Here is a 12,618-nt window from a genome sequence, read left to right on the forward strand (position 1 = left end):
CCGTCAACTGAGGGGGTCTACCTTACACAAATTGAAACCACTGGTGTCTACTTGTAACTTTTATATTTACATTATTTAATGGCTTTTTCCATTTTCTTCTTTATCTTCAGAAAGAAGTTCCGTTTTAAAAAGTGTATTCCATACTTTTATTTGATGGCATAGGGTATCCCCACCCCATTTTAGGGCAGGACTAATCCATATGGATGCACACAATCACCCTTAAACCACGTGCATCGGGTAACGACTTTTATTAAATAATGGCTTTTTCCATTTTCTTCTTTATCTTCAGACAGAAGTTCCGTTTTGAAAAGTGTATTCCATACTTTTATATCTACCTTATTTAATGGCTTCTAAACGTGGCCGTAATGCCACATTGGCAAATAAGACTATAAATTTAATTTATCTACCTATAAGGACATCTTAAGTGGTGCTAGATCTTTCACTTCTTTAGGTGGTAGAGGCTGTAAAGATTATAAAAGGAACTATCTTTCCAGGCGGGAGAGCTAAGCATATAACATTATAACTTTCTTCTCTCTCATTTTATTGAGTTTTAAGATCGCTAGCAGGACAAGGCATATGCTAGAACATACTGTCAGTACACATTTTTACGGGTGCAACGATCCCCTACATATTTTAATAGTAATAGATTTCTTATGGAAATGGGAATATATGCTTCACAATCCAGCATGATGAGGAACCCATTTCCCACAGAAAATGATATTACCACCTTAGCATTTCCACCCTCTTGTGTTTGTCTTTTCCTAAGAATGAACTTGATCAGGACTGTTTGCACGGTGGATCCCACCATAGCCCCTCTCAACTGACAATCCTAACCATCTAAATGGAAGACTTTTTGCCCATAGAAGCTAGCTCGTTGCTTTGTGTTTCCTTAAAGTCTTAAACCATCCACAAGGACCACTAGGCAGGCAGTGTCTTTTATTACCTCTTTATTCCAAATCTCTCAAACTGAGTGCCAAAATTTCCAACTAAGCTGTCAACAGCCCAATTAAATAAGTTCAAAATAAAGAAGAGTGTATATCAAAACAAGGAACAAGTATTTGCAAAGCTTTTAACACATTAATGCATCACCATCTCATTGGAACCCTAGAACCCTGTATATGGGGATAATGCAACTAGTTTCTCAAGCTAATGATATCCATTCATTGCCTCTATAGTGTAAGTAACAGATTACAAAAGCATAAGAAGTTGGAAGTTCTTTACCCGTACAAGCCAGTGAACAACCACCTCCTCCTCCCCTCCCTATTCTACACAAAAAGGTGAAAAAAAAACAGAAATAAATAATGAATGAATTGCAGGGGGGTCATACATAGGGGCGCAAATTGGGTCGATTTTTGGGAATTAGGGTTGAGCTTTAACCATAAAATCAGGTCGGGTTCGGGTTGATTCCAATTCATTTTTTAGCAAAAGCTCAACCCGACCCGACCAAGTTGCACCTCTAGTCATACAACCCACCATCTTATCAGAAATTTACACCGCTGCTACGATTCTGGCTATGACTGCAAAATTCACGTCCTGTGTTACAACTAATCATCTCATGTTGCAACATTGAGGCTTTCCCATCTGCAACTTCTCCCACATGCAGAGCATCTGTCTAGGTGACTGGTAATGTGCCGTGAAGTAATCATCAATGCAACCAAACTGACAGAAATTGAAGTTATGTACATACTCTACGGGTTCTGAGCTGTTAAACTGCTCCACCCACATGCCCATGCTCACATCTTCCATCTTGAACAGCTGCATTTAGAGCGATTTGTCAACACCAACAACCATTTTCATCTGGTTAGAAAGAGCAAAGCAAGATCAGAAGAAGTTAGTGTGTCATACCCGTAACGTGTGTTTCTCAAACTCTGATACAACAAAGTGTGCAATGTCTGATGATACGACGTAGCCTGGACCATTTGCATAAGGTGGATAATCTTCTTCCGGCCATTCCTGAAATACACCAAAAGGAATCCTTTGGTACACAAGAAGATATGAAACACTTTTCAATGCCAAATCTTGAGGAACCAAATACAAATGCAATCAAACTGATGTGCAGTTGGTGATCAAATTATTCGAACACTGGCATATGAAACTGACAGCCACTTAATATCCCGAGAGAAACAGCATTCAAATTTATCAGGACACCTGAATTTGATCTCAGTGTTAAGTGAGCCTTAAGCTCCTGCACCTGAGTTTAACCTCAGTGAACTATTTAGACTTTGGATAGTGTACCATAACATCACAAGATAGTAAGGAATGATATGCTTCCTAGCATAAACTGTTGGAATAAAAAGTCTAATGCTTACATAGTTCGTTGTTTTTTAGCAAATTGAATAGGGAATAGGAACTCATTTAATAGAAATTAAAACAATGAATCCCATGTGACTAGGTTTAAAATAGACAATATCAGTATCGGCATATCACAATATTTTAAGGGAAATGACTTCAGCGCTCCCATGTTTGATAAAGATAAGCGAGGCATCTTGTCATGTAGTATTTAAAGGGTTTTCAGTGAAATATTATGTCATGTAGTATTTAAAGGGTTTTCAGTGAAATATTACGGTTCTCAAAAAGCTCTTTTAAGCCCTTTAAATACTACATGACAAGATGCCTTGCGCATCTTCATCAAAACATTGGAGCACTGAAATCATTTCCCTATTTTAAACCTCCAATATATCATGATATTTTGAAATAGCGATATTTTAAAACTATGCATGTGACATGTGACTAATACAAGAATTAGGCTGCATTGCTTGAGACAATCTCCAACATAATAACATTCATCATTTTAATTAATGTCAGAAAGAATGAAGTGAAGAGAGCATTGATCAAAACAGAATTTTGATATCATGAGGAAGACGGCATACATGGTACGAACAATTTCTACAGTTTCTGTATCACAGAAAGTGCTTATTTAAGTAGAACTTTGGTGTAATGCTTACAGGAAAAAAGTTTGGTACCGAAACCGCACTGCTATTAGTTTTCCCTCAGGCCAGTGTCAATACATGGGGTATTACTTATTATTTCACAGGAGCCCTCCGGCTGACAATAATAATGCATTTTTTTTAATGGTAATAGCAATGCATTTATTTCTACTGCATTCACTACTGAAAGGGGCCTCAACGCTAATATCATTTGATATGTTTTGCAAAATAACTTGGATCACAAACACAAATGCTCTAACAATCAAGAAAGAGTGCCCCATACAATTAGCATAAAAAACTAGGCTACAGTGGTTGCACAATCTTCTATAATAATAACCATCAGTTTCTTATATTATATGCCAAACAGGAAAAAGAAAGAAAAGATTCAAGCATAGCTTCAAGCAAAGTTCTAACATCATGCTCAGTATTTTGTACATGATATGTTCTGTTTTCACTAAATTTCTACACTGCACAGTTTTCTTAAAGAAGTAGGTTGATTGTACAAGAAAAACTAGTAAATGGTCACTTTGTTGTATCTGAATTTAGAAGGGCTACCTTCCGCTTCTGCATTAAACCTACACATATTCCTATTTTGCTTCCTATCAGAGTATTGACATTCTAGTTTGACCCAAATCACCTTTCACGAACACAATTGAAATGTTATAATACCAAAAGTCCAAAACTCATGCATCATAGCATAGACTTGAACTTGAAGAATCTGATCAGTGACACTGTGAATGGAAAATGAAAAACTCTTTCCATGGTATACAGGGTGAAGATAAGTACAAAACCAGTTGAAAGAAATCAACAATCAAGAAATGCAAGACCCTATATCAGATACGTATATCTGTTATAAAGTTATATGCATTATACATACTATATGAGATTCCAATAAAGAAACATAAGAAATGAACCAACTACAATAAAAATCCATTTAATTGTAAGGGTTACATAACCTAAATGCAATCGCATACCTCATATGTCACAGCCCATTTACCATAACGCAAGGGCTTATGGTAGTAGTTCATGTTTCCAACATATAAGCTTTTACCACTGGGGACTTTCTTGACTTCCTTAATCACTGAGTCAACTCTGACAAATGTGTCATCATCACCCTTCATAATATACTTTGCAGATACCGTTCGAACCTGTGAAAATGAACAAACTATATCACATCCTAATAATCCTTATAGGCTACATAGGTGAAGCATATGCACATCAGACTTCCAAATAGTGTAGTTACACTCACCCCATACTCGCAGATGGCAACAGTCTTAAGGACCACAAGATCATAGCTATCCATGTAAGGCACTATAACAATGTCACCAAAGAACTCTGCTTCTTTTTTCAGCTCAGCATTCACTTCCTTTCTTCCATGCTTTACATAACAATGAAAAAAAGAAAAGCTTAGTTTTTTCTAAATTAGAGATTGAACAAGTAACACATGGATGACAGTGATCCTTACCAGGGCAACAAAAAACCGAGCCACCACACTTGAAGATTTAATTAGTCTAGACTGCATCCAAGACTTCCTCACGGCCATTCGCTCCACAAAATGGTTGCCCGCAGAAAGGATGCCAATGAAGAGCTCCACAGGGCCACCAGGAAGAGGTGGGGCCTGCCATTTACTTGACATCTCGAGATACCTTTGCGGGGAAAAACTTGGATGTGATGTGGGTAAGGAGGCAGCAAATATGGATTGGACATCAATGTCACCATTCAATGATAGCCCAGTTGCATCCTCGAGCACGAATCCCTGCAAATATTATGAGACATGAGAAACAATTCAAACTTGTAGATTGCCAATATTACCAATCCAGAGGTTTTGATGGTTGTACTCAGTACTCACAGTGCGATAAGGGAAAGAGGTGACATGTCTCCCATCGACATTGACATGATAACCTTCCAAGCCAGCACTAATAGTAAGGACAAACAATTTATCCTCTACGAAAGGGTAAGGCCAGTCAATTGAGACCTTCTTTGTTCGACCTATTAGCCTGTTCAGCCACCATGTTGTCTTCGATTCCTCCGAGCGATTGTCATCATCACGGATCCATTTTTCACACTTTACTAGTCCATCAACTGCACATTCAATCTTAAGAATTACTTTGAAGCACCATTTCACACAAGCAGAAGGTTTCCATTTGATTCAGTACCAACACACTGTTTACTTTGAGAAGATGAAGTGGCAAAGTTTCTAAAGAAAATTATGCTACAATTCTGGTTACAAAATATAAAATATAAAATTCATACAATCATTGGGTAAAACTAAGATGAATTGCTATGAAAACAATTAGAATTTCCAACAGTTTGGTGCAATTGGCAAGTTTATTACTTTGTTAGAGAATTGGGTTTTCAAAAACCTCAATAAACGATACAGCCAACATGTGGAATTGACTTGAATTGTCTAGAAAACAATTAAAATACAAAATTCAGCACTAAACCAAATACTCAAATCAAGCTTATAAATCTAACCATACAAAACAAAGAAATACACTTACCAGTTTCTTCATCAGCCTTAGATTTCCACCCCTCGCACCGGAGAGCAGATCCCCACTGCATCCTATAACAAGTGTTCTGCTCAATAACAGGCTTCCCGCTCCAGTCACCCTTCAACCTCGGATTAAAATGCAAAATCCTCGGCGGGTCTTCTCCATCAACAGTCTTCAACCCTTGCAATTCCATCATGAACTGTGACACCATAACCGACTGCGATCCTTCTTTCAAAAACGAAATCTTTGGGTCATTCTCAGCATGAGCAGGGAAAGGCTTTCCCACTAGCGCAATGTGTGATCCCAACGTCAGCCCACATGGCAACACTATGATCCTCCCACGATCTCGAAATTCAACTCCTGATAGAGAGATTGATGGAGGGCAAGATTCCGTACGATTCTCAGTCTTCTTCTCTTTATTCAATTCAACCCCTGATTCCAATTCTTTCCACAATTTTAGCCCTAATTCCCATGCCTCTTTCGCAGATTTCTGCAGCTCTGAAAATCCCGAAAATCGACCGGAGCTCGGCATGAAAATCAGACCAGAAACCATGGAGTAATTACCCTTTTGCTGATTCGAATAAGACTTCAATGGAGCCCCGCGAAGAACCTTGCGAGGCCTAACAGGGGCTTCGAATTCTTGCCTTTCCTCTTTGCTTTGGAGATGAAAAGGGTGTGTAAAGGAATCAGTGAGGAACTCAACTGAAGGATCATTAGAACTGATCTTTTCGCTATTGTGGAATACAAAGGGGATTTCGAAGCTCATAAGAACTAGGTAGAGCAAACACAAGGGAATTAAAATCTGGAAAATTTTCTGCCGACCAATATACAGAACCATATCTAGCTTCTCCTTCTTCATCTTCAAAACCCTAACCCTAATAAATTTCTCTTTTTTTATTATACTAGGGGGTTTTTCTTCGGTTTCTTCAGAAGCCCTAACCCTAGAGGCCTAGATTGAAGAAACCCTAACCCTAGATTGGTAGATATGGGAAGGAAGAAGAGAGAGCCGTTTGGGGTTTGATCGTTGCGGAAATTTCAAAGTATTAAAAAGGAAAGGGACAGGTGAAACCAGAGAGAAGGAGATCTTTTCCATTGGGCAATTAGTTTTTAAAACTCCCTCCTACGATTATGCGCCCCCCTTGTTACGTGATTTGACGTCCAAAATCGTTAAAGTCTGCCACAATTCACGTGACAAGGGGAGCGCGTAATCCTACAGTGGGGCGAAAAAATCATCTCCCTTTACTTGAAGGGAAATTTGTAGCAAAATTGGAGCCATTCTCTTCATTGAATTCGTTCAACTAGGAAGGAAATCTGGAAAGTGAAGTTGCCAGGTGGTGATTTCCTGTTTTTTTTTATATATTTTTTATTATTAATATTATTTAATTATGGTAATTGAATATTTTATGTACCATTTAAGTATCATAATTACATATTTACATCTAATTAATATGTATTAAAAGGTTTGAGAGGATTGCTACTCCCACTCTCTCTAGAGTGATTGAGATCAAGGTGGCTCCCACATGTGCAACGGTATGTTTTGCATGTGAGATCATAGAAGTTGTGCTCGCGAGTGGGCCTAGCAGTGTCATTAGAGCTCAGTCTACTTTTAGGAAGCTTTTCTATAGACCGTTGGCAGTGGTGGAATGATGAGTCAGCTATTTCAAAACCGCTTGTCTTATTCGTGAACGGCTAAATTGGCAATTTTCATCTGTCATATGCATTCGGAATGTTCAATAAATCTACACAAGAAAAATATCGGTCTTCGCCAGAGTCCGATCGCTGATCCTGACCATCCATCTGTGGACCCCACCATAGATTGCTACATGGCAAAAAAATAAATAAGATTGAGACGTCGGAATCTTCTAAGCCGTGGTGGTGCCACGTGTCAGCCCCTCTCTATCCCGTATGGCAAATGAACGGTTTTGATCATCTAAATAAGTGGACCCTAATTTACTTTTTTGTCCTTACATTTCTATAAAAAATAATTCCCTCTCCATTTATATTAATAGGGGTGCAACTCGGGTTGGTCTTTGGGAATTCGGATTGAGCTTTAAGTAAGGGAAGAGGGCCCACATGAAGATCAAAGTCTTTTAAGAAAAAGGAAGACCGGGAGAGGGCCCACATGAAGATCCTATCAAAAGGTCATCACATTACGCAATTTTCACACACGATGACTCAAACTTTGTATCCAATATTCAGCCGGTCAATATTCAGAAAATACAGGGAATATATCCGTACATATGACACGTGCGCAGGTAATCAGGACCGTTGATCTAGTAGGACAACTTAGATGATCTCCGGGTCCCTTCCAAACACTGAGATATCATTCCCAAGATTGAGACATGCAATCAGGGGTTAAAGTCATCCTCACTTTTGCGTTATTTCTATTTATGTCCCACAGCCCAGCACAATACCTTTGCATTGACATTTCTGATTTTCCTTAAGGCTCTGTTCACTTGCTGTCTCGAGAAAGGAAAAGAAAAGAAAGCGTGGTTTTTTTTCCAGAGAAAGCTAAATTCTCGCCGTTCTCTTGTTCTCTCGAGGGAAAATAAATATTGACATGGAAAGTCAAAAAAAAGATGTGGAATTGGAATTTTCTCGCAAAGTCGCGATATATTTTCCGACTAAAAGCGTAGGAAACCTATTTTCCTGAGAAAGAGAAAAAAAAGTCGCGCTCATATTTCTCTCGACCGCGAACTAAGAAACCCTACCCCTCGCCACCATCTCATTTTCTCAGGCGAGCAAGTTGCCTCCGGCAAGCCCATTTAACTGCCGATCATACTCCGGCATCGTGTCTTCACCATCTACCTCTTCTCCGGCCATCTATTCGTGTCCACCAAGCTCGTTTCACCGCCGATCAAACTCCGGCAAAGGTAATGATCTCTCTCTCTCTCTCTCTCTCTCTCTCTCTCTCTCTCTCTCTCTCTCTCTCTCTCTCTCTGCTCTGATTATTTCATTCTTTTTTGCTTCTTAGGGTTTCTTTTCTTCATTTTTGCGAAATGGGTTTTGCAGAAATGTATTTTTAAGAACCGAAAGTTCTGATCTGTAGTTTTCTGGGTCGGATTTCTGGGTTGGATTTCATGTACTTGGTGTTTCTAGGGTTCAGATTTCTCTATTATGTTGCAATCTCCTCTTTACTTCACAGAAGAAAAGGAAAGGAAACTGTGATTTTCCCTCGCTCTTTGGGCAAGTGAACAGCGAGAAAGCGGGGGAAAATCACTGTTTCTTTTTCTTTTCTTTCCATTTTGCCACGTCAGATTCCTTTCCTGTAGCGGGAAAACAAGTGAACAGAGCCCAAGGGTCTTCGGCACTCAATTTGGGCAATAAATACCCTAGCAATTCCCTATTTTGCCTCTCAAAGATAACTCCAAACTTTGACTATGTTTGCCCAGACACGTCAAAGCCTGAATCCTTACCAATTCATTCCACTCTTTGCCAAAAAATCCATTCATATCCCATGGCACTTTCTTCATCCCGTAATGATTTTTGAACAAAATTGTTGCTTCCTTTTAAGGATAGTCTCGGCAGTTCACACCGATTTTTACCAAGCCAACTGTATCCTGCTTTAATGCCTTTTTGTTCGTATCCTGCCACCTATTTTCCTTCCTTTATCGAAACTATCACGAGTGATAAATTCATCTCCTTGTATTAGACTATTACAATATTCACCCCTATTTTTCAAAATCGACTTGACAGCCCACACCATAGGATGATCCAAGCCATCCATTTGATGGGTCACAATGTAAATAGGTTGTGCCCCAAAAAATCATTTCCATAGGATGATCCTAGCCGTCCAATCTATAGAAGTTTGATTATATGGAGTTTTTCTATAGACCAGAGGGCTAGGATCATCCTATGGAATTGATTTTGGGGCAAAACCTATTTAATATGTGTCCCATCAAATGGACAGTTTGGATCATCCTATGTTGTGGGTTGTACAATCCATTTTGAACAGTAGGGGGTGAATTTATCACCGCCCTTATTTATTCCTTCATTCACCGAAATCCTAATCTTTCAATTTGTGGATGTTTATATACATACAAGCATTTTTCTTCTCTACAGGATAATCTTAACCGTTCAATTTGTGGATATTTATGGGGAAATGTTATCCGCACTACTGTATTTTGATGAGGGCACTCCTCACTTTATTAAAAGTATGTATGGCCGGTTGTGCCCCAAAAATCATTTCCATAGGTTAATCCTAACCCTCCGATCTATAGAGGTTTAGGATCAACCCTCTAACATTAAGATCGGAGGGGTTAGCATTAACCTATGGAAATGATTTTTGGGGCACAACCTATGCCGTGGCCCATCTAATGGACGGTTTGGATCATCCTATGGTGCGGGCCATACCGTACTTTTAATAAAGTGAGGAGTGCCCTCATCAAAATACAGTAGTGCGGATAACATTTCCCTATTTATATACACCAACTTCTTTAACTTTTTACCAGCCCATTTTAGAGAAATTATATGACCTTGATGGATGGTCACTGTATAAAAAGTTAAAAAAACTCATGTTCGTGAGCTTGAGCTCATTTAAGCTTATATGAGCTTGAGTGCCCAAACACATGGCTCCCACATTTTTTGTGGTGATCCAAACCATTCATTTGCAAGGCCCCATCATAGATAGGGTGTGTACCAAAAATCATGTGCCTACAATCTATAGATGAAAGGCATATTTTGGACACCTCTATAGATCGAAGGGTTGGGATCATCTTGTGGAAATGATATAGTCCCTTATTTTTCAAAAAAGTAGGTGTCATTATCAATACAAGGGTGTAGTTAAATCGTCTATATATTATCTAAGCGGGCTAATATATTGGTCATTTGGTGAGGAAAATTTGGTCCGTCAAATATTTAATTGGTGATATTAGGCTGAAGAAATGATATCCGCACTCCTTTGCTTTCATAATGGGTGTCATGATCAATAGAAGGATTTACATGCTTGCTGTCTTGTGTTGATTCTGCTTTCGATTCCCCGTAGACATTTCACATTTCCCATTGAAAGCACGACAGGGTGTCATTATCAAAATAAGCCCTTATAGTCCCTTATTACGATACTTTTAAAATATATTTGACTATACGAACTTACACCATAGGTTGTGTGCCAAAAATCATTTCCATAGGATGATCCCAACCCAGTGATCAATAGAGGTTTCCAAAATATGTCAGTCCTCTATACATCGTAGGGACGGGATCATCATATGGGAATGATCAAATGGACGGTTTGGATCATCCTTTGGTGTAGGCCGTAAAATACTTTTTGAAAAAAACTTCGCTACATTTTTAATAGGTAATCTGGATTTGGTGGGGACCCCTACCGGCTTATTGAAAAATACTTCACTACATGGGCTTACACCAGGTGGATCCATGTAAAGAGATATCACATTGCTATGATTCTAGACATAGACTTCTACTGACCAAAATGAGATTTATATAATAATTCATGTTTGCTATAGGCACACGTTAAAGAGTCTTAGACAACACAGGGATTTAATTACATGAACTTATTAACACTTTTACATGTTATGGGTTTCATATTTTTTGCTATGTTGGTTCTAAATTGGCTTTTAAAATTTTATATTAGTGGGTAAATGTTAGGATGCATATTAGTAGTATTTATGTACTAAAACTTCACTAGAAAATCAATAAGATTGGCACAAGGCCCTGTTTTATCTGATTGTTGAGTTTGAGAACTTTCAGGCTTACCTCAATTAGATAAGTTTACAAATACAGTAGAGTCATCACCATAGTATGGGAGTGCAGTATATCATTTTCCTACCAATTTGTTTAGTGAATGGTACATATTGAAGTAGTTTTTATCATCAATTATTATTGAAGAATTAGAGTCATTTTCTTGTGTCATCTCTCAAATAATTTAGGTGTACCTTTTTTTTTTTTTTTTCATGAAATAGATTGCTTGCCCATTCTGGGAAGGATGTTGGCATCCCATCAATTTATTTATTGAATGATATTAAGCATTGAATTTAGCATTACTCATTTTATTGTAACCCTTTTAAGACATTTTTTGTCATTCTCTTTGATTTAGGGTTTAGGGTTTCTATCCTTATATGCATTAAAATAACTTCAAAAGGATATTTTGCTTCCCACTATTCCCTTTTACCTTTATTCACTTCTCTACTTATTTGCAATAAAATAACATTTAATAAAATCTGAAATATAATAGTATGCTTGTCAGCAAACATACATTTCATGAAGAGTCTGATATATAATAGTATATATACTACATATGTTATATGATCATAAAGCAAATGAAAACCCTTTGCAAGTCTCTTCAATATGACTATCATGTCATAATTTAAAATAGATAGGCAATGATCATCTTCGAAACAAAATAAAATAATTGATGGCATTTGCACAGGCACTCAAGATATAAGCACTGATCCATGTTGATAGAAAAAACAAACATATATGATTATTATTTTTTTATGCTGATGAACCACTAGTAAAGTAAAAAGTGTCATTATTAAAAAATGAATATCAATTTCCAGAATAGAGCCAAAATTAGAGTCTTACTTTGATAATCAATGGGAAAGTAGAACCACTGATGAGAAGTTCCCTCCCCAAGATAGAATCACCCGTGTCTAAATCAAAGGAATGTGTTTTCTCCTCCACTTTTTTCTGGGTCGTGGCCTCGTGGGTTGTATGTGTCTTCTCTCTATTCTGGGTCTCTCAAGTCTTTGGTCGATTTTTATATTCTATTACTTTTACTGGGTCTTGGTTTTGGTCTGCCGCTTTAGCTCTTTGGGTCTTCCCTTCATCTCCAAGGAATCTATTTCTTCTTCTTAATAAATTCCTGCCTACTTCAGCCAAAACAAAAAAAAAAGGAAAACAAATGGAAGCATCCCAAGGCCCCATCACATGCCATTTTCTTGTACAAAATGCCAAAGTCCTTAGCTCTTCTCAGCTTTTTTTAATGTGAAATCAATGGTACACAGATGACAGTCAATTCAGAGAAAATGGAAAATGCAAAATGAAGACGTGTAGTTCCTTCCCTTCTCCTGCTTTTAAGGGGTGGCGTGCGGGCCTTTTCATCATTACGGAGAGGAGACCTTCCTTCGCAGGATTGGGCTGTTCTCCTGGGTTGACGGCGCTCGTGGTTCTGCTGTGTAATCCCTTCCATAATTTGTGATGATGAGGCTTGGACGGCGAGAAGGTGACACGTGTCGTAACCGTAT

General features: G+C 38.2%; 1 protein-coding gene across 1 annotated transcript; it reads right to left on the reverse strand.

The window, feature by feature from the left end:
• Positions 1–1,119: 1,119 nt before the first annotated feature.
• LOC143858509 (hydroxyproline O-galactosyltransferase GALT6-like) lies at positions 1,120–6,487 on the reverse strand. Its single transcript, XM_077369148.1, has 7 exons — positions 5,429–6,487; positions 4,777–5,009; positions 4,393–4,683; positions 4,177–4,305; positions 3,902–4,075; positions 1,846–1,953; positions 1,120–1,755 (listed from the first exon to the last, which is right to left on the reverse strand). Exons 1-7 carry the CDS (start codon positions 6,276–6,278, stop codon positions 1,549–1,551), a joined length of 1,992 nt encoding a protein of 663 aa, XP_077225263.1. The 5' UTR covers positions 6,279–6,487; the 3' UTR covers positions 1,120–1,548.
• Between the last annotated feature and the right edge of the window lie 6,131 nt (positions 6,488–12,618).

The sequence above is a fragment of the Tasmannia lanceolata genome, unplaced genomic scaffold (assembly GCF_043159265.1).
Source record: "Tasmannia lanceolata isolate RefF3 unplaced genomic scaffold, GAP_Taslan_0.1 ptg000026l, whole genome shotgun sequence".
In the NCBI taxonomy this organism is placed as follows: Eukaryota; Viridiplantae; Streptophyta; class Magnoliopsida; order Canellales; family Winteraceae; genus Tasmannia; species Tasmannia lanceolata.

What these genes read in the sequence shown, in the direction of transcription:
- LOC143858509 (XM_077369148.1), bottom strand. Translation starts at nt 6,278, where the DNA reads ATGAAGAAGGAGAAGCTAGATATGGTTCTGTATATTGGTCGGCAGAAA. An exon ending in CTCGGTTTTTTGTTGCCCTG is followed by an intron (nt 4,306 to 4,392) that starts GTAAGGATCACT and finishes TGTTATGTAAAG; the next exon opens with CATGGAAGAAAGGAAGTGAA. An exon ending in TTGAGAAACACACGTTACGG is followed by an intron (nt 1,756 to 1,845) that starts GTATGACACACT and finishes CTCTAAATGCAG; the next exon opens with CTGTTCAAGATGGAAGATGT.